This window comes from Lygodium microphyllum, chromosome 4 (assembly GCF_053477565.2).
Source record: "Lygodium microphyllum isolate KBCC chromosome 4, Lygodium_microphyllum_v1.1.10, whole genome shotgun sequence".
Taxonomy (NCBI): domain Eukaryota; kingdom Viridiplantae; phylum Streptophyta; class Polypodiopsida; order Schizaeales; family Lygodiaceae; genus Lygodium; species Lygodium microphyllum.
The window spans coordinates 130,061,298-130,089,155 of NC_141138.1; the positions used below are offsets into that span (position 1 = coordinate 130,061,298).

The following is a 27,858-nucleotide window of genomic DNA, read 5'->3' on the forward strand; positions in this document are numbered from 1 at the left end:
CCCTTTCCTCTCCAGCAACCTGCACCTTGCCCCCCCAGGCTGCAGACCCCCTGTGCACCTCCTTCCCCAGTCAATATACCCTGCAGCTGTTCTTGTTGTCCTCCCAATCACCTTCCCTAGGAGAGTTATTTACAGGATCCCTGATCCCAGTGGACCACCAGGCCTCTGTGGTGCAAGACTTTTGATGCAAAACAAAGTGCAGTTTCTTGAGAGAGATTCAAAAGAAGCCCCTATGAGGTCCTTAGGAGGAGACAGACAGACATCCCATTATCTAGAATGGCTACATTAAAGAAACTGTTAGACACCAACTTGGAGAGAGCATCGTGGGTAGGTTAGGATGTGAGCTGCTTTGCTAGAATCATACTTTGGAGGGAGATATATCTGCTTGTGGAGCTATGCTCTCTTGTATGGAAAGTGTGACATGGGGTTTTGTGAGCTACAGGCACAAGCTGCTATTCCACTAGTCTGCATAGAAGCACCTCTTAGGATGCCTTGGTGGTCAGGATTTCCTGGGAAGCGTTGTGAGGATGTTCTCTCTCTTCCCACGAGCTTGTTTCGTTATCATGCAAGAGATGGTAGGCTGCTCTATAGAGGGTGCAATACAGGAGCCTTTTCAAAATTTACTTTACATTTGTGATGGCGGAGGATTAGAATGGGAGGATTGGCAAGCCCTTGCTAAATTCACCTCTACATTCACCATGGAGGAGGATGAGAAAAGGTTTTGAGGGGAAGGACTTGGAGGATTGATGCCTTCATATAATGATACGGAGTGCAGCAGAGAATGACTTTTTCAAATTCACTCGACATTCACCATGGAAGAGTATGAGAATGGGGTTGGAGAGGGACAGCTTCAGGATTAACCCCCTCATATCTCAAGGGTGTCACAAAAGTTCTGCCTGTAGATCTAGGAGGATAAAGCGCTGGATGAGCTTCCAATTTAGGTGAGTGGTGATGATGGCCAGTGCTCTCCATCTTGTAGTCTTTTGGGAATTTTTCTTAGACAGCCTGCCTGTCAGACATTTTTTGGATGAAGGATGGCAGGAAGATGAGCATTGGAGGCCCACAAGGGAAACTTCTGGGCTGAGAAAAGCATTGTAGATTTAAGGACATGCCTTCTAGAGGCACTTGCAGGACAGGTGACAAAGGAGGCTTTCTTTCTTATGATTGCTTCCTCATGAAGGGCTAGCTGTTGCGGAGATGCACCAGAAAGGTGTGTGCTGAGATTTATGTCTTCCACGTATCTCTGGGTCTATGATGGGCATAGCATTACAAAGTTGCAGACATGCCTTAGTGAGGCACTTGGGGACAGTTGGAGGAGGTTTCCTTGCTTCTTATTATTGCTTGCCCATGAAGGGCTAGCTGCGGGCAGCTCCGGGCAATTATTTGCTGGCTGATTGAAGGCTATGTGCTGGAGATTCACTGCTTCAGCATTTCTGTAGGCCTACATTGAGGCACTAACATGGAGGCATGAGTGATTTAAAGAGCAACATACAACGATTCAGCTTGGCTTGGGGTACATAATGTAGCTGGCATTTGCTAGCAGTCTGTCAACTCCTGCCAATATTCTCCATAGGCCCACATGCATGACACCATCTCCATTATTGAGAGTGGGTCATTTGTTCTGGTTTAGTTGGAGGTACCTAGAGTTCCTGCCACATACTTCCAATTTTGTGATGTTATCAGAAGTCTCACAAGGTCACATACATCTACAGAGCCTAGTCTCAGCATGTTTGCAGCTTCTGTCTCCCATTCTGGCTAGATCTTGAGAGGCTTTGTGTATGATATGATCTAGTTCCATTCTAGCAACATCAGAGACAGCTTACTGGTTCCATGTGACAACTCAAAAAGCTATTCATCTGGATATGGTAAATGCGAAACCTGTTGAGTGTTTCATTGACCTAATTTTGTGGTTTCAAAATGTCTTCTTATCGTTCGAGCTATTTCACATCCACTGTTTCAGTGTGCATCTATCCAAGATTGAAACATTTCATGGGTGAAACACCATGTTTTGGGGTGAAACAGGTTGTGGTTATCCTGAAATTTTACAATTTGTGCAGAAAGCTTGAGACAGAACACATTGCCATTTCTCACTCACTAACAGGGATTTCCATGAAGTAGAAGCATCAGAGTAAGAGATGCAAAGTGCTGTGAAAAGAAGAGGGGTTGACCGATGTGTTAGTTGTTGGCCCAGCTCCATGAGACTTTGGAGCAACAGGAGAACCATATCCTATTATAATCTAATCTGGGTTTCCTATATGTTAGGTACAATAATCAGGCCAACCACTAGACAATGACAGGTTGTGTGACATTGGCATTGAATTCCCACCTTTGAGAAGGAAACCACAAGTGAATGCTGCAACTCTGTGAGGTTGGCATGGCTTTTTCATCTTTGAAAGAAAATCCCAACCTAGGGGGAGCCGAAGCTTCACATGAATGCTGCATTTGTCCTTAACTAGAGTTGTGTCAGGTGAGTAAAATTTAAGCCTCAAGTATAAGTAGTAACATATTGATGTGGGCAGGTAAATGGGAACTGAGAGATATGACAGCAAGGGCCATTTGGTGAGAAACAGAAGCACTCTTTATGGAAAGGGTAAATACTGGCATGAGGCTTGAACATGGTTTGTAGGATGATGGAGTATGGCCGAGCAGCAATCTGATGGAGAATCTGCTCTAAATACAGGGTAGGCAGTTATAGCAATGAAAAATAGACAGGCTTGTATGTATGGAGCTGCTCATGAGTCCAAGGAAGATCAATCATCGATTGCTTTCCATTCTTAAGGTGGTAATAAACTGTGGTGGTTTAGATGTCACAACAAGGCATTCTTAAAGAAATGAAAGTATATAGTCTTTATACTAATGTGTCCCAATAAAAAGAATCTATAATAATGTCCACAAAAGGCCAGTGTGGCCTATGAGACAAAACCAATGTACATCTTTGTTTGATGTCATCTCATCGTGAAAGTGAAAAAAAGGCACCCTAGTATAAGGTTAATATTTTAAGATCTCTAAGTTATGAATTGTATGTACAAGATATGTAGATATTGCAGCTACCTCTTTGAATCTCAAGGACAGCACATGATCCCAACTATAAGGTGATCTAGGGCTGCTTTGCTGATGTGTCCAGGGGTGAGTCTCCTGTCCCTTGCAGTGATGGTATGATTTGACCATGGCATAGGCCCCTCAGTTGTGGACGAGGTGGTCGAGGTCATTGTGCTTGCAAAAGTGCGATGGTCCTCTCTAGTGTGACTCCATGGCATTGGGTAGGTAATACATTCCTTGGAAATAAACATCTTGAGGTAGGATATAGATATAAATGGCTCTTTAAAGGACTTCCACAAGCCTAAAAGAAGGCTTCATATGAGGGCTGAGTGAAAAGCCACTCCAGCGGTTTGTAATGCCAAATCATGTTGACTCTACATGGAAGAAGGCACACATATCCAAATACTTAGAAAAGATTTTCTTATTCTCCTCATGCACCTAGAGTCACCTTGTAGCCTCCATTCTCATCTTTTGCAAAGAGAATGGACAATCTTTAGAGAGTCTTTGCAATGGAAATGCCTGAGTCCACTCACCCAGTTTTGTGACGGACTGTTTATTTTTCCTTGTTATGGGCAGATTTCACCCTGTTTCGTTTGTTCTCCACCCTCTTTCTCAGCTGATCACTCTCCCTACCTGCTGTTTGCTCCCCCCTTTCACATCTACTGCTGTCTACAGCCTTGAAACCCTACATTCCTTGTCCCTCAGCTGCCCAATCCTTTTCCTTTCCTGTCCACACTATTTGCAGCACTTTTCCCTCAGATTTGGAGCTGTTTTTAGTGTTTCTAGCTAGCAATCCCTCTTCTCTCTTTGTCTTCTTCGCTGTCCACATTGGTTCCAGCTAGTTTTCCCTAACTTTGCCGCTGGTTTCCTCTATTTCCAGCAAGGAACAACCATGGTGAAGGATACATTTTGGAGCCACATGTACATCATTAGCAACTATGGAGCTAGTGGTGGCTTGAAGTAGTGGGAATGCAACTATTGCCATGTCATATACATGGGGAGTGTTACATGAGTGAAGGATCATCTTGCTCATGTTAGTGGTAAGAATATTGATAATTGCCCTAATGTGCATGATGATGTGGTTGCTAGTTTAGAGCATTGGAGGTGGCAACGCCTTGTGGTCAATGTGGAAAATGAGGATGATGCTCCACGACAAATGCATGTCCTATGATAACATAGTTATATTTATTTCACACATTGTTTACCAAGTACTCTATTTGTTGAGTCTATGTGACATAATATGAATCTATGGCTGTTCACTGTTGAGTCTTCAATCTTGAGATATGCCATCATCATTCATGGGCAATGGTATACTAGAGTCTTTTATATCAGGTTTTAACTTCCAAATCTTGATCTTGAAAGTCTTTTAAACTCATGGATTATGATTCTGTAGTCTTATTGTCTTAAATCGTTGATGAAATCATGTATACTTGTCAAATCTCTTCTAAAGTTACATGTATACTCTATTATTGAAGAATTTAAGTGGTTTGGTGCAGATGTTCAACGTTTAAATGGTGTTATGCATTTATATATGTCTAATATTGAAATATTTCTAGAAATAGATGTAAATCCATTTTTCCGTTTTGCTGTTTTTCTCGGACCGAAACTCCATTTCATGACTCCAAAGGTGTTTTTGTTTTGCCATTTTCGAAACTCTAGGCAACTATGATTGTGAGAAATGTAGCCAAGTATAGAGGAGAGAGAAGTGAGCAATAGACAATGTGTTGAAAATACTAGGGTGTACTTGCTGAACTGAAAAGTGATAGAATGAAAGTACAACTTAGGTTTAAGGTAGACCTAACCCCTAACTCAATTGGAGTCAACTAACTCTATACTAACTCTAAATGTGGTGACACAATTTATTAACTTAGTTGTGTTGACACTGCAAACTCAATAACTTGAACATTGGGCACTGCCCATAGAATTGACAAATTCTAACACCCCTTGTAGTGCCAATGTGATGGAAGTACAACAAGATCAAACACCAAAGGGTAGCAAGTTCAAGGACTTTTGAAAATCCTCAAACTTCTGAAGACGTAGTACTTTGGTGAAAATGCCACCAACATTTTCTTGTGTAGGAACATACATCAAGTTGATCTCTCCTACATGACCTCTCTCTCTGACATAATGGTAATATACCTCAATGTGTTTTGTGTGAGCGAGAAACATAGGATTCCGTGCCATTGCAATAGCATGCTTAAGTATTAGAAAGAATGGATATAGGACCCTCCAATGAATTTTGTAGATCAGCCAACAATCTACATAGTCATACACATTCCACTGTTGTTGTGAAGGTTGCCATGTACGCAACCTCACAAAACAACGTAGCCACTGTAGGTTGTTTCTTAGCCACGGAATGCATGAGCCACGTAGAAAGAAACAATGTCCACTAGTAGACTGCCTAGTGCCTAAATCACTAGCTCAATTTGAATTGTTGTAAGCTTGTAGGTGCAAGTCTTCCCCCGAGAAATAATAAAGTGTATGATTGAGTACCTTGCAAATATCTAGACATTGGCTTGACAACTTGCCAATGTACTGTCCGTGGGTTGTGCATAACCCTACTAACCTAAGATACTACAAACTATATGTCCAACATGTGTTGCAAAGGTAGATAGGACAGCCAACTGGCTGTAAATCTCAACATCATACATCTCTTCACCATCATTGGCTCCCTAGGATTGAGCATAGATTTGCAATCTTGAATATTAAACCTATGCAAAATCTTATCCACATATTGCAATTGCGACATGATGATGCCATGTTGATTTGGGTGAAATTGAATCCCCAAATAGTAGTATAAGCAGCCCATATGTAACATAGCAAAAGCATGTTTCAATTCATCCTGGAAATTTACAAATTTATGCTCTTTTGGTTTGGTGAGCACCATGCCATCTAGGTATATAATGATTACCGACAAGTCTCCCTCTTTATTCTTAATGTAAAGAGTGGGAGAAGTTGGACTATTTGTAAAGCCAAATAAGCATCAATTTGTTGGGAATAAAGGTCCTCATACCTTTAAATGTTCTCGGGTGTGAACACACCCTTAGCACTTGTACTTACACATATATATCTATCTAAAAACCTAAAGCCAAATAAGCATCAATTTGTTGGGAATAAAGGTCCTCATGCCTTTAAATGTTCTCGGGTGTGAACACACCCTTAGCACTTGTACTTACACATCTATATCTATCTAAAAACCTAAAGTGGTACACTCGTCATTGTACCTAAAATTGTGCACACTCTCTGCTCTGCTCTCTCTCTCTCTCTCTCTGTCTCTCTGCGCACAATGAACATTTGCTGTCTCGATCTTCGTGTCTAACCTGTCACTACAAATTGGTATTAGAGCTGCGGTTGAGAGGTTCGTACTTCCCGAAGTTTGTGGAGGTCAATAGGTCATGTTTTTTTGTCAGCCGATAGTTCCAAGGTGTAGGTGTAGGTTAAAAACATCATCTCCAAACAGAACATAGGTCGTTTCCTGACCTGGCAAGCAGGCGTGAATCACGCGATAGCTTTCAAGTGCGTGACAGATCAGGGACTGATTGGAGGTAGCTTTCGACAGTAGGCGACTGGTAGCTCCCCCCCCCCCCCTTTGCCCCTTACGCGCTGGACCTGTGTGGATTGGTGGAGCTATAGGCGTGGCATCAGGCGGCGCCTTTTTTGCAACACAATTGCAAGCTCCAGTCACATTGCAGGTAGGTCAACGGGGTCACAAAATCTAGTTATTGCGATAGTTGACGAGGGTTTTTCCAAGTAACGCAAGTCTGATGGGCAGCTGGCAAGGCTCCGATCACGTTGTAGGCAGGTCAACGGGGTCACTAATTCGTTTTTTTTCCCTTTAAAATTCTTCTTGAATTTTCCCTTGGTCTGACGGGGATTCGCATACATAAGCATAAAATTCAGATTCGTGCATATTTTGGCCCAAAAATTTGGGGCTTTTCCCGGAATTGGGGATTGTGATGTAGAGCAAGGTCATTTGTCTCAAAATTGCAAGAATTTTGTGACATTTTGTCCTCGACATTTGGGGCTTTTCATGTACATGCACAAATTGGGCTGAAATTTACCCAATTTCTCGACATTGATGCACATTGGACCCCATGCAATTTGGGGCTTTTGCAATTTGGGCAAAATCTGTAAGCATTTGGTCATTTTATGTACATGCAGGTTCAATTCCATGTAATTTGGACACCCAACACTTGGAAAATTTGAGGGTTTTATTGAAATTGCTCTATTTTGGCAAAATTAGGCTGTTTTATGCATGACAGAGAAAATGCAGATGTTTTTGATGCTTTGAGCACAAAAATTTGGGTTTTTGACCGTTTCTGTCAAATTTTATGCCCGTGGGTATATATACAACAGAAATTGTAGCTAAAATTTGGGATTTCTCATGTGATGTGATGCATATGCCCTTGGAGTAGCTGTAATTAGTTGTGGAATGCTGTAGCACATGATTTGGTGCTTTTGAAAATTTAATTATAGATTTGAAATCTGTGCTTCTACGTGGTCATTTATTGCTGGTTGGTACTTGTTTGTACCTTGGTCACTTGGGTGACAGTTTTGGGTTTGCATTTGCTATTTTTTGATCACATTTGGGCTGAGAATCATGACTGGCAGAAATGACAGTAGTAATCTAATGCACATAAAGAAGCTTGAAGGAGCACATAACTTTGCAGTTTGGCAAAAGCAGTGCTACAATATCTTGTTGCAAAAGAAGCAAGCAAAGCCGATCAAAACACAAGGGGCAAAGTCCGCATATATGGAATAAGACGATTGGGATGAGTTAAATGAGCTTGCACGCTTAACCATCAAGCTATCGATTTTTGATGCCTTGTTGTTTAACATTGAAGATTTGGATTCTGCATATGCTATATGGACTAGAGTGGAAGAACTGTATGCACTGAAGAGTACTGCAAGCAAAGTGTATTGGCTGAAAAAGCTTATGGATTTGCATATGAAAGAGGGTACAGTAATGTCTACTCACTTGAGTGAGTTTAACTCTATTTTCAGCCAGTTGGTTGCCTTGAAGTTCATGATTGATGAGGAATTTAAGGCTACTTTCTTGCTTTGTACTCTACCAGAGAGTTGGGATACATTCGGGACTGCTATGAGCAATTCTAAAGTGATTCTTTTGTATGGTGATGTAGAGAGTGCTCTACTCATGGAAGAAATGAATCAGCAGAACAATGCATCCAGTAAGTCTTCCAGTGCTTTGCATACTAGGGGCAAATCACAGCAAAAAGGCAAATATGATAGCAAGGGATGCAGTAAATCACGTGGCAAAGATGTTGAATGCTATCATTGTGGCAAGAAGGGTTAATTTAAACGTGACTGCTACAAATGGAAGAAAGAGAAAGGAAAAGGCAAGAAGACAGATGATAGCAAGGAAGAGAAGAAAGACAGTCGGCCTAAGAAGAGCAGTGTAAAAATTAAAGAGGTGAATGTAGTTACTCATGACAATGATAGTGGGAGTGACGTACTCTTTGTCTCTTCACGCTTTGGTGCACATGCTTTACTTGCAGATACAGATGATGACATGCATACCTGGATTCTCGATTTAGGTGCTTCCTTTCATGTCACCCCTCATCGTGAGTGGTTCTCTGCTTGTACAGGGGGTCGACATGGTATTGTCCATCTTAGGGACAACTATGCATGTGAGATTGCAAGTATTGACAATGTGCAGTTATAGTTTCAGCATGACTCTATCTTTACACTTCAGCATGTACGACATGTACCTCAGCTTAAGAAGAGCTTGATTAGTACAGAGCAGCTAGATGATGATGGTTTTCATACCACCTTTGGTGATGGAAAATGAAAGATCTGTAAGGGATCTAGAGTGATTCCTAGAGGTTACAAGAGTGATTCTTTGTATCCACTTCATGTATCTAGTGTGTGTGACCATGTTGTTGCCGTGATCGAGCAACCAAGTATTTCTTTGTGGCATGGCCGGTTGGGACACATGAGTCAAACAGGAATGAAAGTGCTTTCTCGTTTGGGTTACTTGCCTTGTCTTCATTATGCTGATTTTGAGTACTGTGATCATTGTATTTATGGTAAACATGCACAGAAGTCTCATAAAAAGTCTCTTTCTTTGAAATCTTCTCCTCTAGAGTTAGTACATTTGGATGTATGTCAAATGCCAGAATTATCTTTAGGGGGAAAGAAATATTTTGTTACCTTTGTCGATGATGCTACAGGGAAGGTATGGGTTTACCCTATTCATAGCAAGGATAAAGTGCTAGACAAGTTCAAAAAATTCTTGGCATTGGTTGAAAATCAAATAGATAAGACACTTAAGTATCTTCGCTCTGACAATGGTGGGGAATATGTGTTCAAGGCCTTTTAAGCATTTTGTGACAGCAAAGGGATAAAGAGGAAGCTCACTGTCCCTCATAATCCACCCCAAAATGGAGTTGGAGAGCGTATGAATTGGATCATACAGGATAAGGTCCGTACGATGCTGTCTCATGCTGCATTACCCCATGGTTTTTCGGCAGAGGCTGTTATGACAGCCATTCACTTGATTAATGAGTCACCAAACAGGTCTTTGGGGGGGGGGGGGGGGAAGTTCCCCAAGAAGCATGGTCAGGCAAGCCACTTTCATATGCTCATCTAAAAGTGCTTGGCTGTGAGGCTTTTGTGCACATTCGTAAAGAAAAACGTAGTAAACTTGAGCCAAAGTCCTGTAAATGCATTTTCCTAGGATATGGTGACGAGGGTGAAATGGGGTATAGATTGTGGGGTCTCGAGAAACGGAAAGTAGTACGCAAGAATGACGTTATCTTCCGGGAAGATCGCATGCACAAACATCCTGAAAAGACCGAGGAGATCGATCCGTAGGTTGTATTCTGGGAAGAAATACCTTTTGGACAGCAAAATGTGTCCGCTATATAGCAGCAAATACCTGCTGTAAATGAACCTGTAAATGTAGAAAATGATGCTGGAAATGATCAGCCAGCTATTGCCCATAATAATGAGACACTACATGTGCAGGAACAACCAGGACAATAAGTTGTTAATACTGATTTGCAGGCTGAAATGCTAGGACAGCATGCTGAAAATGAAAATTTGCAGGAACAGCCAACAAACAATGATCATTGGGTAGGAGATCGTCTAGGGCTACTAGACAACCTGACAGTTTTGTTTTTGGTGCAAATAATGTGGCTGAATATGTCCTGTTGACAGACTGTGGTGAATCGTCTTGCTTTAAGGAAGTAATGGACAAACATGACAACAAGAAATGGTATAAAGCCATGTTTTCAAAAATGGAATCTCTTGAGAAAAATGACACTTGGGACTTGGTGCAGTTGCCTAAAGGGTAGAAAACACTTTCATGCAAATGGGTTTACAAGATGGTCACTTCTGGTTCCTCACCAAAGTACAAAATAAGATTGGTTGCAAAGGGGTACAAACAAGAGCATGGAATTGACTTTGATGAGATTTTCTCTCTTGTAATCAAGATGACTACATTGAGAACCATTTTGGGCTTGGTTGCAGTTGAAGATATGGAGCTCATACAGATGGATGTAAAGATTGCATTTTTACATGGTGATTTGCATGAGGACATATATATGCAGCAGCTTGAAGGGTTTGTCGAACAAGGGAAATAAAATATGGTATGTAAACTAAAAAGGAGTTTGTATGGGTTGAAACAAGCACCAAGAGAATGGTATCATAAGTTTGATACATTTATGCAGTCCCAAGGCTTTGATAGAAGTTAAGTGGATCATTGCTTGTACACCAAGAAGGTAGCAGATGGGAGCCTGATTATCTTGGTTTTGTATGTTGATGACATGCTTATTGCTGGTAGGGATACTCATGCCTTGGATTCATTGAAGCAAAGTTTTCATGGCAGCTTTGATATAAAAGATCTTGGTGATGCAAATCACATTCTTGGTATGCGAATACTCAGAGATAGATCAAAAGGCTTACTCTATCTATCTCAATAGGAGTATATCTCCAAGGTTTTGCAGCGTTTCAATATGGAGGGGGGAAAACAATTGGGGTTCCATTGCCTCCATATGTGAAACTCAGTGCAGAGGACAACCCTACATCTGATGATGAAAAGGCTGAAACAACCAAGATACCATATGCTTCAGCTGTTGACAGTTTGATGTATGCTATGGTTGCTACACGTCGTGACATTGTCTTTGTAGTCGAAGTGGTTAGCAGATACAAGGCAAACCTTGGCAAGAAGCATTGGGATGTAGTGAAAGGTATTATAAGATACCTCAAAGGCACAAAGGAGTTGTGCATCTGCTTTGGAAAACAGAAGGCATTTGTTGTTGGCTTTACGGATGCAGACTATGCTGGTCATGCGGATTGCAGGAAGTCCACTTCTGGGTATGTGTTTACTTTCACAGGAGGAGCAGTCTCTTGGATCTCCAAACTACAAAAGTGTGTTGCATTGTCTACTATAGATGTAGAGTATGTGGCTGCCACTGAGGCATGCAAGGAGGCTTTATGGCTTTCACATTTGGTGGGAGAGCTTGGTATCATAAAATTACCTGTTTTCCATTGTGACTCAGAGTGCTATCATGCTAGCACGGAATCCTGTCTTTCATGCAAAGACAAAGCACATACATGTGAAGTACCACTTCATTAGAGATGTTCTTGACAGCAAGAGCATTGAGCTTGTCAAAGTGCATACAAATGATAATCTTGCAGACCTTCTCACGAAGGGTTTTCTAGCAGAGCGGCTTGCTCATTGCCGACAGATGATGGGAGTTGGATAGATATATGTATTTTAGCTTTGTACATACCTAGCCTTAGCTGATTCTTTTCTTCTCTTAAGGCACATTGCCTTTAGGTGGGAGGTTGTTGGGAATAAAGGCCCTCGTGCCTTTAAATGTGCTCGGGTGTGAACACACCCTTAGCACTTGTACTTACACATATATATCTATCTAAAAACCTAAAGTGGTACACTCGTCATTGTACCTAAAATTGTGCACACTCTGCTCTGCTCTCTCGCACTCTTTGTGTCTCTCCGCGCACAATGAACACCTGCTGTCTTGATCTTTGTGCCTAACCCGCCACTACACAATCTTAGACACCATTCAAGAATGACATCCTATCAATGCCCTTTCACACCATATGCCCTCTGTGAAGAAAGTAGTTGATCATGGGCAAGATATCCGTGGATCTAGGAGAGGTGAAACCTCCACTTAGGATTCAACCTGCACACAAGGCATGATATAAGCTATATCCATGAACAAATGAGAAATGGAAATGAGACTGACCTTCTATCCATAGAGCTGAATTGGCTCTACGGAGCCTAGAAGGTAGTAGCGAGCCACATCATGACCATATCCCGAGGGCTGACATCTCATACCAACAACTCATATTATCCTAGTGTACGGATGTGTTGGCCTATGGGCTAGAAGTCTAAGAGTGGTGATTACATAATAGTGTGCACAATAGAGCATTGAGTATGATAAATATGAATTGGATGCCCTAACCTTGAAGTTCCCTCAGGGCATTTGCACTAAGTCACTTCATGACCAATGTGACCGATGCTGTGAGTGCCTATCTAGATATCCAAGGATGTAACATTTTCCCCCTTATCAATGACTGGAGTTCATATCAATATCCTTAAGAATGAAGCTGTCACGGACATGCCATGATCAAATATACGGATTAATTCTTGCTCATGCCATATAAATCCACACCCCATGCAAACACACCCTTAATAGGACATCCTCGAACCAATCATGCGAACCAACCCTTGCTATGTCATCATAGAACCTTCTAGAAGGTATGCCATGTTATCACCTACATCATTGATGATGTCATCATATAACATTCTAGAAGATCTTTAGTCGCTCTCCAACACTTATAAAATAAGGGGCTCGCCATGGAGCGACTTAGTCTTGCCAATGCCAGCCTTGGGAGCTCAAGGAGTCCAGACCTCCAAGTAAGTAACTTCGAGTTCGAGTTTTAGTTCTTGTCTAGTTATAGTATCTAGTCTTGCCTTGTCTTTCATTATACTCCTGTCATCTTGTCACCTGTAATCTAGTAGTACGAGATCATTTCTAGTACTGTCTTATATTTTATTCATCCTCGTTGAGGGAGATCTTGTAAATTTGATATCTTCTATCCATACCTACGGTCTCGGGTTGTGGGATCCTTCATATCCTATGGAGTCTTGTTGTCTATATCTATGGTGCCGGGGTTGTGGGATTTTCCGTATCTTGTTAAGTTATCATTGTACGTTGTGCCCCTATGTGGGATTATCTTGTAATCAGAATTCTTGTAATAAATCTTGCATCTAGTCTAGTCTCTTGAGCACAGTCTAGTGTTCCCATAACAATTTGGCAAGACTACTTTCTAGCCCTATTGAGCATCATGGAGGCGACTTTTGAAAGAATCATGGCCTCCCTTCAAAACCTCCAACAAAAAATTTAAAACTTGAGCGAACAACAAGCACAATTTCAACTAGGACACACTATATATCTAGGCCCTGTGCTTCAAGAGATGTAAGACCAGATCCAAAACTTGCAGAACAACAGAGGAAGTGATCAGATGATTCTGTGTGTTTATCTATTCCCAACAAGAGAACCCAAGATCAGCATGCTAGAGAAGTTCAATGGTGACCGTTCAAAGTTTAGGGGATTCCTACAATAAGTAAAGCTCTATACCCGCATGTAATCAGATAGGTATCTAGAGGATACTTCCAAGGTGGGATTCATTGGGAATTTGCTTTGTGGTCAAGCTTTATCATGGTTCGTCCCAATCTTGGAAAAGAATATGCTAATACTTCATAACTATGAGGCATTTCTTTGCGAGCTCACTTCCACATTTGGAGATGCAGACACTCGTTCAATAGCAGAAACGAAACTTTAGAAGCTACGACAAGGTAACCACTTTGCCTTTGGTTATGCATTTGAATTTAGGCAATTAATCTGTGACCTCACTTGGCATGAGGAGTATTGTATTAGCCAATTGAGATGGGGTCTTTGAGATGACATCAAGGACCTCATGCTCACTATACCTGAGGCAAAAGTACTCAATGATTATATCATGCAAGCCATCCAATGTGATAATAGATCGTTCAAGAGGAAGCAAGAAAAGCTAAAAGAATTAAGGCCTTGCCAATGGAACCTAGCCCCAATCCGAGACCTAATCAGAGAAGAAACCCAATCAAAGAAGAAACCAAGCCTGAATCGATGCAAATAGATAATACCAAATTCCAGCTGTTGACCCCACAAGAAAAGCAAAGATGAAGAGAGAATCATCTATGTCTATATTGTGGAAACCCTAGACACATTGCCCTAAATTGTCCAAATAAGAGGGCAAGATTTCCAAGAGTTGCTACAATCACCATCAAGCAAGAAAACGTGGATGTCCGGTTGTAAATGAGACCATACAACCGGACCTTGATATAAGAAATGGTCTACCACACCCATGGAAACTTTCCTTGTCATAGTCGAGATGATCCTGCCAAGAAAAACCTTTTCCCTCAAAGCCTTGGTCGACTCTGAGGCCTCCCTATGTTTCATTGATTATGGGTTTGTGAATAGATACCAGATACTAGTACTCCAAAAGACCAATCCTGGACAAGTTGAAGTCGTGGATGGAAGACCTCTAGCATTTGGAGGTATTACCAAGGAAACTCGACCACTCATGGTAACTCTTGGCAATCACAAATCTTGTTTATGCTTTAATGTCATGTCCAATCCCACAAATCCAATCATCCTTGGGATGCCTAGGCTAAAGAAACACAGCCCAGGAATTGATTGGGTTAAGTAAAAGATTACATGTTGTGAAAATCAAGGAAAGTCGATATATCTAAGAGCCAAATCCTTTATGCACACAGCAAGGCAGGAATCGACCTATATGATATATCATATACCAGCTCAAGAATCTAGTAAGGATGAGTCAGTCAAGCTACCAAGCCAATATTAGAAATTCCAAGATGTCTTTGAAAAAAAGAATACAGATATGTTGCTCGAACACAGACCATATGATAGTGCTATAGAACTCCATGAGGGGGACTCAACTACCTTTTGGATCTATCTATAGGCTATCCCCTGATGAACTAGTTGAACTATGCAACAACATTGATGAGAACTTAGCAAAGGGGTTTATCAGGCACTTGAAGTCTCCTGTTGGAGCCCCAACTGTGTTCGTGAAGAAGAAAGATGGGTCACTTCGAATGTGTGGATTATCGAGGACTCAACAAGATAACAGTCAAGAATCAATACCCTTTGCCATTGATACGAGAGCTCTTGGAATGCCTTGGAAAAGCTAAGATCTTTACAAAGATTGATCCATGAGGGGCTTACAATCTTGTACGGATCAGAGAAGAATACGAATGGAAGACAGTCTTACGCACAAGATATGGTTACTTCGAGTATGTTGTTATGCCATTCGGTCTCACCAATGCTCCCGTAGTATTTCAACATATGATGAATGATATCTTCCGAGAGCATTTAGATGCTTTTGTAGTTATATACTTGGATGATATCTTAATATTCTCAAAAGATCCAAAGGAGCACGAGGGTCATGTAAAATTAGTTTTGGAAAAGCTTTGAGAAAAAAGACTGTATGCAAAACTTGAGAAGTATTTTTTCCATGAGATAGAAGTGGAATTGTTGGGGTACAATGTCTCTGAGAGAGGAATCTTCATGGACCCCAAGAAGATCGAGACTATTCTTCACTGACAGACACCCACATGTGTCCGCGATGTCCAATTTTTCCTTGGCTTTGCCAACTTCTAGAGGATATTTATCAAGGATTACTCAAAGATAGTCACGCTGCTTACCAGACTCATAGGAAACTCAAAGTTCTCATGGACTCTAGAAGCCGAGAAGGCCTTTCAGACCTTTCAGAACGTTTTCACCACTGCCTCAATCCTAGTCCACTCAGATCCTACCAAACCATTTTTCTTGGAGATCGATGCATCAGACTATGCCTTAGGAGCCATCTTGTCCCAGCATGGAGATGATGGTATGCATCCAATGGTATTCCACTTAAAGGAAGTTCTCTCCTCTAGAGATAAACTATGAGATCAATGACAAATAACTCTTTGCCATTGTAGATGCCTTTGATACTTGGCATCATCATCTAGAGGGTGTAGCCCATAAAGTTATCGTTTATACAGACCACAAAAATCTAGAATACTTTATAACAATCCACATTCTAAATCGAAGCCAATCCAGTTGGAGTAGCTTCTTATCTAGGTTTGACACTGTCATCACCTATTGCCCAGGAAGCCAGCAATACCAGTCAAATGCTTCATCAGGAAGATCTTACTTAGCACCTAAGAAGGGAGAAGAAGCTTTTGATCAACAACGAGCAATACTACTCAAGCTAGAGTACCTTCAGCCGGCAGCCATCTACAGTTGTCACCAAGATGACTCTACCTTGATCGAGTTAATCCACGAAGCCTTGCTGCATGATGATTTGGTCAACAATGTTAAGAGAAAAAATCAAGAGGGAAAAGAAAATGAAGTTTGTGAGTTTTAGGAAACCAATGGATTAATATACTATAAGGATCTACTTTATATCCCTCCAAGAAAGCTGAAACTCCAAGTACTCCAACAATGCCATGACACCCCAACAGTAGGGCACTTTGGAGTTAATAAGACCTTAGAGCTTACTTCAAGAGATTTTTGGTGGCCCCAGATGTGGAAAGAAATTAAGGAATATATAAAATAATGTGATACTTGCAATAGAGCCAAGGTACCTCGTCACAAACCACATGGCCTCCTGCAATCGTTGCCCATTCCAGCACAACCTTGGCTGTCCATGGATCTCATAATATATCTTTCCAAATCAGACAAATATAACTCTATTCTTGTTGTGGTAGATAGGTTCACAGAAATGGCACATTTCATCCCTACCACCAAGACCATCACAGGTGCAGCTACCGCTTAGACTCTTCCTTAGATACATTTTCATATTACATGGACTCCTAGATGACATTATCAGCAATTGGGGTCCCCAATTCATATCTAGTTTTGAAAGAGCCTTTGCTATCTCCTTGGAGTCCAAGTTAAGCTATCCACAACCAATCATCCATAGATTGATGGTCAAACAGAACGAGTAAATCAAGTCTTGGAACAATATCTCTGCTGTGCCATCAACTACCATCAGAATGATTGGTTTGAGCTCTTGCCCTTTGTAGAGCTTGCTTATAATAATAGTATCCATGCATTTACTACAAACTCCTTTCTTTGCAAACTATGGCCAACATCCAAGGATGGATGTAAATCTCTCCAATCAAGTAAAGAACCCTACTGCCTAAGATAAAGCTCAACACTGAGTAGATATACACCAAGAACTCAAGCAACAAATCCAAGACTCAGAATCAATACAAGCACTATGCGGACCAGCATTGTCTCCAACATCCAGCATTCAAAGTCGGTGATAAAGTATGGTTACTCAGGCATAACCTCTAGACAACAAGGCCCTTCACCAAGCTAGACCACCAAAGATTTGGGCTATTCACTATTGTAGCCTAGATCAACCCAGTTGCTTAGTGACTCCAACTTCCTAGCACCATGAAGATCCACCTAGTCTTCCATGTTTCCTTGCTTGAGCCATACCATGGCTCACCATTGAGGGGGGAGAGATCTAATCCCCCACCACTTGTTCCAGATTGAAGATCATAAAGAATTTGAGGTTGAGCATGTCTTAGAATCGAGGGTCTCTCGAGGTCGATTGGAATAACTTGTTCATTGGAAAGGATATGACACCAATGATCGCACTTCCCAGAGTATCTCCAAAAAGCACCTCTCATAGTTAAAGAATTTCACAAGAGGAATCCAACGAAACTTGGACCGGTGAATCACCAAGCCGCTCCTCGTGAAACTTGTCGTTAGAGGAGAGGGTGATGTCATAGACATGCCATGATTATGTGTACGAATTAACTCTTGCTCGTGCCATATGAATTCACAGCCCATGTGAACACACCCTTAACAGGACATCCTCGAGTCAACCATGCGAACCCATCCTTGCCATGTCATCATAGAACCTTCTAGAAGATACACCATGTCATTGCCTCCATCATTGATGATGTCATCATGGAACATTCTAACACCTATAAAAGGAGGGCCATGGAGCTCCTCAGTCTTGCCAATGCCAGTCTCGGGAGCTCAAGGAGTCGAGACCTCCAAGTAAGTGACTTCGAGTTCCAGTTCTAGTTCTTGTCTAGTCATGGTATCTAGTCTTTTCTTGTCTTCCATTATACTCATGTTGTCTTGTTACCTTGTAATCTCGTAGTCTGAGATCTTGTCTAGTACTGTCTTGTATCTTGTTCATCCCCGTTGAGGGAGATCTTGTAATTCTAATATCTTGTATCCATACCTACAGTCTGGGGTTGTGGGATCCTTTGTATCCTATCGAGTCCTGTTGTCTATACCTACGGTCATGGGTTGTGGGATTTTCCATATCTTGCTAAGTTATCATTGTACCTTGTGTCCCTATGTGGGATTATCTTGTAATCAGAATTCTTTTAACAAATCTTGCATCTAGTATAGTCTCTCAAGCATAGTCTACTGCTCCCATAAAAAAAGCGGGGAAAATGACTCTTCAATGAATGTATCGATTTCCAACTGGCCTCAGCCAATGAGCGGTTTTCTCATTTGACCAAATACTTGTGATAAGCGGTCCTATGGGATCGTTTAGTTCTATGGTTAAGTATTAACTTGGGCGGCTTAAGTGGACCATAATCCTTAAGCCGTGGGACTTCCTCAATAAAAACTATCAGTGCATCTTGCCCTAGTTGTTCTTTCAAATGACTCATGTGAAACATTGGGTGAATTGCATTTTCACCCTCTTGAGCTCAATAACATTTGGTGGTCTCAGCTCATAACCAACATGATCATAAATGCAGAGTTATACCCCAATACATGAGCATAAATGAGCTATACCCCAATACATGAGCATAATGGTACATGAGCATAATCGAGCTATACCCTAGTAGCTGAATGCTTAGCATTGTTATGAGCAAACTCAATTTGAGGAAGGTACTACTCCCACTCCCAATCAAATTGTCTACAGGAGACACACACACACACACACACACACACCCCATAGGCTCAATAGTGTCATTCAAGGTGTGGTAAGTTGGGTGGTCTGCCCCACCAAGGATCAGGCTAGAGAGGACAGCTCAAGGGCTGCCACTCTATCCATAAGGGTGAGCTTTGTTCGGGGAGCAAAACTGATGAATGGGCATCAGCTGAAGAAGGGCTGGGGGCTGCATTGGATTGCCTTGTGAGGGCAGAGCACTGGCTACTGGCACTCTAATTGAGGTTGTTCCACTGCTTTGCTAGGGTGAAACTTATTGGATCTTGTGAGCCCCTTGCTGAGTGGGTCTCAGCTTATTTGGGGAGGGAGAATCAATTGGGGAAGGGCTGAAGCTGGGACAGAGGTCTGAAACAGGGCTGAAAGAAAGATTTCCCAAAGTTTCTTACTTTGTTTTGGCTTCTTTAGTAATGTTTCTTAGAGTGTTTAAAAACCCATGTGTGCACCATCTTCAATTTGATTAAGTAAAAACCTAGCATATTCCAAATCTTGAAACCCTTAGTTTGAAGCTGCATGTTAAATCATAAGCCCTCCCCTGTGTAATACAACCTGGTAAGTCTCAACCTTCAACTTAAAATCATATCTTTGTGGAGAGAGAGAGAGTAGGTGTTTCTGTTCTTCAAAGAACATTTCAAATCCTTCATAACTAAATTTTTTTAATGAGAAGCCATTAAGGTGTTCAGGCTAATCAAGTAATATTGATTTTCCAGTTACTGTAAACTGCAGAATGTCAACAATATTTTGGAGTCTCATCTAGAAGAACTGGGGGTACAAAATCAGAGGAAAAGCAAAACTGAAGAAGGGTGGTTTGAAAAGAATGCCATACAAGAAAAATCTTCAGAGAACAGAAAAGGGCTGGACCTCTTAAATCAGACTTCATCTATTAAACATGGTAAACAGACAAGGTGATTTTTTTCTGCACCTGTGAGAATCTTTTAGTGGCACATGCAACCTTCAATGTATCTGCATAGTGCAAGTTCAAAACTGTTGGGGATCTCACAAAGACCTTGCCCTTTCTGTGTCTTGAGCTTGTAATGTGCTGAGCATGAATTAACATCTGCAAAAGGCCAATGTGGTCTGAGGCAAGATCAAAGTACATCTGTCTCCAATGTTATCTCATCATGAAAGTAAAAGAAAACTGCATCCCAATATAGTCTAACATCTAAAATCTAAAGATGTCAATGTCTAAAATTGTATGTACAGTATATCTGGCTATAATATCTCATCTCTGTATCTTGAGGTCAGCACATGGTCCCAGATATGATGTGGTCCAGGCCGCTCTGCTAATGTGTCAAGAGGGAAGTCTCTTGTGTCTCACAATGATGGCTCTGATCTGACTATGGTGTGGATACCTCAGTCGTTGACTGGGTTGGTCCTAATTTCCTTTGCCTGATAACATGGACTTTCTCTGACCTCTTAACTATCTCATTTTGTAGCTTATTCTGATGTCTAGAACTTGATCCTATCTGATGTGCAGGTTTTGTTAAGAGAATCAGTAGCGCAATGTAGCTCAACGTGAGGATCACGCAAAACTGAGCACCACAGGCAGAGCAAAGCATAATGATTATCAGGATTAATTGTAAGCGTTTGTTGGTTTATGCTGATTGTTCATAAGGGAAGCTCATGTAAGTATGTGAGCCTCGAGGATGAGGAGAGGAAGGGGTAGGGGCAGAGGCAGGGATGAGGCGTGGCAAGGACAGGTGCAAGGTGGGGCGGGACAAATACAGGGTGGGAGAGAGCAGAGGGCAGGGTGAGCTGCTGAGACTGTAGGGTGGGGCAGGGTGCTGCAGGGCAGACAGGTACAGGGAAGGGGGTGCAGAGGGCGGGGCGGGTGCTAGGCAGGATGGGGGGTGTTGGGCAGGGCAGGGTGAGACAGGTATAGGGGGGGGGGGTTGCAGAGGGCGCGGTGGGTGCTGGGCAGGGCAGGGGTGTTGGGACAGAGCGGGGTGCGACAGGGGCAGGATGGGGCAAGAACAGGTGCAGGGTGGGGCGAGATAGATACAGGGTGGGGTAGAGCAGAGGCAAGGCAAGCTGCTGAGACTGTAGGGTGGGGCAGGGTGCTGCAGGGTGGAGAAAGAAAGAAAGATATATTAACGTCTACATAAGGCCAATGTGGGCTATGAGACAAAATCCAGAGTACATCCATGTCTAATGTCATCTCATCAGTAAGGTAAAGATAACATTACAAATAAGTGGGTGGCCTATGAAACAATACTGAAAATAACTATATGATGGGACTATACTAGGGTTGAACCATATGTAGTGTTATTCCATCGATAGAAAAGAAAAGGAAAGGAAAGGAGAACCAGATCTGATAGAACCATGTACAAAAGTGTGGTGGGGACTATGGGCTGTAGCTGATCTCAAGATCTGCACATGATCTCAGCTATGATGCGGTCCCTAGCTGCTTCACTATATGCCTGGTGGTGAGTCTGCGGTGTCTCGTGATAATGGCTCTAATCCGACTGTGGTGTGGCCTCCTCGGACGTGGTCTCGGTAGACAGGGTTGTCGTGCTCGATGAAGGGAAGTGGCTCTATCCAATGTGACACCACGGTGTGGCCTGTAAAGTGTCTGGCGGGGTGGTTCTGTCTCTGCTAGGTTGGTAGTGTCAGTAGGGTCGGCTCTGTAGAAGAAGTCAGTCACTGCTCTTTGTGTGTGTCCCTTTGGGTGTGTCCCTTTGGGTGAGCTGGCCTCCTGTCTCGCAGTAGTGCAGTTTGGCACCTCTCGAGCTCCAGGAGTAAAAGACCGAGGTATATCTGGTCCTCGTACTCCATAATGCGACGAAGGGTTCCAAATCCATCACTGAAGAGGCAGTGGTACCATCCTCGTATGTCATAGTATACTGTGCATTTGCATATGTAGTGCTCCTCCGTCTCAGGCTCTCGACCACAGAGCTGGCAAGTCCTATCCTCTGCTAGGGTATTTGTCCATCTGCCTGTCTCCATCTGAAGCCTATGTGAGGAGGTGCAAATCTGTCCGATAGCAACCCGTATGCTACGCGAGAGATAGGTGTCCATATATGCTGGCCGAATAGTGAAACCATCATCAGAGAGACACAAGAAATAACTCATGTAGAACTCCATCCTCGATCCTAGAGGGAGTGGTGGATGGATCCATGTCCTTGCTGTCTCAATCCTCAAGATATCAGCTCTGATCACCTGGTTCAACTCTGATTGGCTGAGAGAAAGTGTAGGGCAGTCAAGGCTATAATCCAAAGGTGGAAGACAATCAATATCCAAACCATGTAGGCTCATCCAAATAGTCATCTGTGAAAACCAACAGTTCTTCTCGCCTCCAACTGCTAGTTGTCTAGATGAGGTTAGTGCCAATCTAGAGTATCTATGGCGTGGAAGTTCCCATAGTCTGTGCCAAAAGGTCACTGCCCTGAAGAGTGCCTCCATAACTATAGGTGTTGCCCCTAGCTGTGCTCTAACAATGGGATGTGGGGTGGAGGGCTTACTCCTAATCATGCGTGCTATCATCATGATCAATGGCCTTTCCACGCTATCCCAACCATCATAATAATCCCTCTCTATTCCAATCTGATCAGTGAGTGGGCTAATATGCCTGTGGTACAAGCTGCAACCCCATATCTTTGCTCCATATAGTAATGTAGGTGTGACTAGGGTGTCAAATAACCAGAGTTTGGTGCGGGGCTCCTGGAACTGTATGTGACCACATTGACTCTTGAGTGCCCCTAGTGCTGCATATCCATGTGCCAGACGTGCCTCTGATGCCCCTCTCAACGAAAAATGTGGGCCAGAGAAGGTGACTCCCAAATAGACATATTCCCTCACATGCTCCAGTATGTCTCCCCCAAATGTGAATTGGTACATAGATTAGTCACCCATGCTGTTGAAGTATTGAAAACCATGGTTTTGGTCTTTCCAAGGTTCACTGTGAGGTCTTTATCCCTACAGAAGATGTGCAAAGTATCTAGATGGCACTGCAATCCCTCCGGTGAATCTGAAATGAGAACAATATCATGTGCATAAAGTAATATCGCTATCAGCACCCCTACCAGGCTGGCTTCAGCTCCTCCTCCTCGGTCTATGTAATCAGATACTTCATCTATGTATAGACCAAACAATGTGGGTGAAAGTGGACATCCTTGTTTCACTCCTATGGTACTGTCAATCCTCTCTGATAGCCCCCCAAGTGCTCGTACATGACCTATCACTGCCTCATACAATGCATAGACACCCCATCGTATACCCTCTGGTACTCCAATGTCCTGCAATCTCTGCATGATGCGTGTACGAGGCACTGTATCAAAAGCTTTGCGAAAGTCTACAAAGCAACAATAAATCCTCTTGTCTCGGGTTCGACCCTCCTCAATAATGGCTCTAAGTGTGAGAATATGGTCTAGTGTGGTATATTCTCGTCTGAAACCTGCCTGTCCTTGTGCTCTCTTGCCTTGCATTTCAGCCCACTCACTGAGTTCATGCTCCAATATAGATCCATATATCTTGGCCAAAGTATGACCGATCATGATAGTCCTGTAGTTGCTAGGAATCAGGGGATCACCATTTTTAAATAGCGGGATTATAGTATTGTCTGACCAACTTATAGGGAAACGTTCACATATTGCTCTATTGAACATATGTGCTAATATGGGTGCTAATATGTCACAAGCATGTGAGAAATGTTATGCTACTAGTCCATCTTCATCCTGTGCCCTCCCATTTTGTAGTCTATAAATTGCATCCCTAATCATTTTCCATGTGAAAAATGACCACTGTGTTGGCCTACAAGCTTGTGGGGGCTGCATAGGTGGCTGTCCTGGCAGGTTATACAGCTGTCTCCCATAGTCAAGCCATGCATTTGGTGATGTAATCTGTATGGGGGGCTGTCTTTCATGGAACATCTTCCATGCGCTTTTGCTGTCTCGCCCCAAAAATAGCTGATATATCTCTGCTTTTGTTTTCGCTAAGTAGTCTCGTTTCTTCTTCCGCACAAGGCGTTTGAAGAACGCCTTTGCTTGGCGATGTGTCGGAGTGCCTAGCTCCACTTCCCTCTGTAGGCGAGTTTGTGGGACTCTACACTCATCATCATACCAGCTATTTTGGGGAGCAGTAGATCATGTGAGTCTACATCGGGGTAAGGTGTGTGGGAATGCATACATGGCTGATCCATGTATGGCCTCTGCTAAATCCCTTGTACATTCTTCCAACGATCTACTCAAGTCCAATGTATGTAAACTGGTTTGCAGAGAACCACTGTAGATGTGTGAGGTGTCTTCTGTGTATTTGGGATGTTTAGGGAGGCATGGTGTTTCATGTTTCATATGTACACAAGAGAGCATGAGTGTCAAACTAGCATGATTTGTTGCTATGCCAATTGGTCTCTTAGATATCTTAAAGTTTTGGATGTTTGGTATCAATGTTGGTGAGCCTATCAAGTAGTCCATAGTACTTGCCCCTTCTTTGTGATTCCAACATGTCAAATTGTCAGATCCTGGCCATTGTGGTAGACCATTAAAGATGGCTAGTCTATGTGCACTTCCCAAAGTCAATAGGTGTGTTCCATAGGTACTCACTTCTTTATCTTGGGCTCTTTTGCGTAGGCCTATTTCATCTATGTCGATCTCTTTGAACATGGCATTATCATGCATATAAAAGTCACTCTGTCTATCTGTGGTGCATGCATTGAAATCTCCTACTAATAATATGTCCCCAATGCTAGCATATCTCATGATATCCTCATAAATTACATCAAAGGGAGATCCATCTCGTGTGGCATAGGTAGAATTTGTAGGAGGAAAGTAGCATATTGCGATGAATATATCCCGTGGTCTTCCTGCCTATATACCACCTTGTACCTACTCAATTAGTTTATCATAGCATTAGATGGTAGCTTTACTGGGACCTAGAAAGTTTCCCAAACATTTTGTATGTAACGTTTTGGTCTCATAGGCCACCTTGGCCTTTCGTAGACGTTAATATAACTCTCTCTCTCTCTCTCTCTCTCTCTGTATTGGAGGCTCGCAAAGAGGGAAAGTGGGCTGTTTATAGGGATGGACGAGTCATCATCCTTGACAAAAGAACTTCATGACAGTACAAGGCCTATGAGACACTTCATGTCAATATGGAATTGTAATGGAGCCCTATGCTTGGATGTTGGTTACTTTGAAGATAGCTTCCGAAACATAGATATAGCAATGTACACAGAAACACACCAATGTAAAGGCAGCCAACTATCAGACGTGTGGGAATACAGGTGGAAAAGTGCATTTCGTGCAGTAGCTAGAAAACCAGGAAGCACTACGGGTTTTGGAGGTGTGGCCATACTATACCGGAAAGACCTCAAAGGGATAGTACAAGTAAGTACAATTCATATGTGCTCCAAGTACGGTGTGGAACTGCTCATGGAGCTTTGTCATCCTAAAATGTCCTGCATGGGTCTATCTAACATCGAGAGGCTGAATCGGCAAGGCAGGGCCCTCCGGTGGCAGCATAGTATCCCGTGTATCCTCGACATGTGCCTCCTATGGGGGCGGGGGACCGGTTGGGCATGGGTGCCGGGCTTTGCTTCTTGCCGTGGCTATGGCGAGAGAGAGAGAGAGAGAGAGAGAGAGAGAGAGAGAGAGAGAGAGAGAGAGAGAGAGAGAGAGAGAGAGAGAGAGAGAGAGAGAGAGAGAGAGAGAGAGAGAGAGAGAGAGAGAGAGAGAGAGAGAGAGAGAGAGAGAGAGAGAGAGAGAGAGAGAGAGAGACGCTTGAGAGAGAGAGAGAGAACAAAGAGCGATGCTGCCGTCGGTGCGTCCCGTCCTGTCGTCGCCTAGATCTGCGCGCCGCCTGACGACCTGCTTGATGACTGCCGCCTGACGCCTGACTGCCCGCGCGACGACTTGACGACCTGCCTGACGACCTGCCTGCGCGCCGCCTGACGACCTGCCTGATGCCTGCCGCCTGACGGCTTGACGACCTGCCTGATGCCTGCCGCCTGACGGCTTGACGACCTGCCCGCGCGCCTGAAGACCCACCCGCCGACGACACCCGCACTTCACAGGTCTGCATCGTCCCTGCCTCTTTTCCTGCCGTCGCATCCGTCCTCTGCCGTGGCCATCAGGTCCAAACCCGCTCGCCCTCTGCTGTGCGACTGTGGCCCACTGCAAGGAGTTCTGCTTGACGTCTCCCCTCGGACGTTGCACACTCACCTGGATCTGTGCCCTCAGCTGCTCGCCTGCCTTCACACGCCCTATTCGTCAGGGGTTCACCGGCGTGCGTCTGTCCTGTTCTGCACAGGTGCCCCGTTGCAGTCCTGTTGCTGCAGCCAGGTGGTTCCCTGATTGTGCCGGTCTGCGGGACTTGCGGAGCGAGCAAGAGAGAGAGACAGAGAGCGAGAGAGAGAGAGAGAGAGAGAGAAGGGACAGGCAGATAGACATTTTACAAGGACAGATCTGTGCCGAGGAGGCAGCAGATTATTGAAGAGCAGAGACTGTAGACAGTGCATCCTGCTGCTGCAGTGAGGGAGCGAGCGAAAGAGAGAAGACAGCGGTATGGCTGGCCTGGATATGGATTTTCTCGACCGGACGGTGGCAGCCCTTGGCCCTGATTCCGATACCGAGGAGCCGGAGGATATGGTGCCATGCACGGAGGAGCCGCCTCCGGGTTCTGAACTGTCGCCGGCAGGCAAACGCTCTAAGCACACTTCAGACGAGCCAATGGGTCCTCAGGACCGTTCCTATGCGCAGGTTGCCTCCGAACCTGTGGATTCGCAGGAAATAGACTGGGAGCATTTGCTGGACTTTGCCAATACTCTGCTTGGCGATTATGTCCAGCATAATAATGAAACTTTCTCTGCTGCGGCTGCGGATGATGTGCTGGAAGCGACAGTGGACCCAAAATCAGTCTTGCGGTCCTTCTCGGTGTTCTATGACCGTGCAGTTATACTTTTTTTCACCGGCAGGATCCCAGTGCTCTCACATATTCGCCAGTGGATGCACCACTTATTGCAAGGGGAGTATGTTGAGGAGATCTTCCTTGGCCCTCGCGGCTTTTATGAGGTGCTGTTGAAATCCGAATCGCATCGAGCTGAGCTACTGTCCAAGTTGCCACTATTCTTTGACCGCCGCTTGGTCCATGTGGTACCATGGCGCCCTATGGCTGACTTCCAGCGTCTGCTTCAACGCGAATGCCCGGTGTGGGTGGAAGTGGAAAATTGTCCAGCGGTATATTGGCCATTGTTGAAAGACGCGATGGCGGTTGTGGGCACAGTGCTGGTTCCCCCCAGCCTCAGGGCTATGAACCGAAACCGTCTATGCATGTTATGGGATACGGCCAGGAAAAGGCCTGCGTGGCTTCGCCTCAATTGCGCTGGCATGCATCCTTTGCATTTTCGCCTGAAATGGGGCAATTTTGCCGGACACTGCTTTTCATGTGGTAAATTAGGGCATTTTGTAGCTGAATGCCCGGAACGGCAACTGTCTTCTGAGGAGGCGCAGGTTGTGCAGCCCAAGGATGACATGGTGCTTGATGCCCAGACACAGGAGACCCTTCAGCCCCCTACTGTCATGGAAAAAGGTAAACAACAGGTCCGAGCTTTGGATTCTCCTAGCTCTGATTGGATTGAGGCACGACAAAAAAAAGGTAAAAAGTTGGACGCAGGCCTGGCAGATCCTGGACCTCATGTTTCCCCGGATTCCGTGCGCACGTACACGCGTAGGAAAGACATGGTCACCCCACAGCAGGTTGTGCGTACCATGGCCCCGTCAGCCCCCCGCAATCCGTCTTCAAGGAAAGTCTATTCCGAGGGCCCCAAGGGCCCACCTGCTAAGCTGGCGTTTGATGCGAAAG

At 43.7% G+C, this 27,858-nt stretch overlaps 1 protein-coding gene across 13 annotated transcripts in view; it reads left to right on the top strand.

Annotated features, from left to right (window-relative positions):
- LOC148037627 (uncharacterized) overlaps positions 1 to 27,858 on the top strand; it is a 214,651-nt gene that overhangs the window by 61,537 nt on the left and 125,256 nt on the right. For 8 of the 13 annotated variants that reach the window (XM_087677344.1, XM_087677337.1, XM_087677342.1 and 5 more), the window contains exon 4: positions 19,789 to 19,967. The exons of 2 other annotated variants lie outside the window; for them this stretch is intronic. In XM_087677344.1, coding sequence (XP_087533470.1) covers positions 19,789 to 19,967 — 179 coding nt within the window. Of the gene's footprint in view, positions 1 to 19,772; positions 19,968 to 27,858 lie in introns of all 13 variants that reach the window. 3 more of the 13 variants (XR_015690794.1, XR_015690795.1, XM_087677339.1) reach the window with 2 other exon arrangements.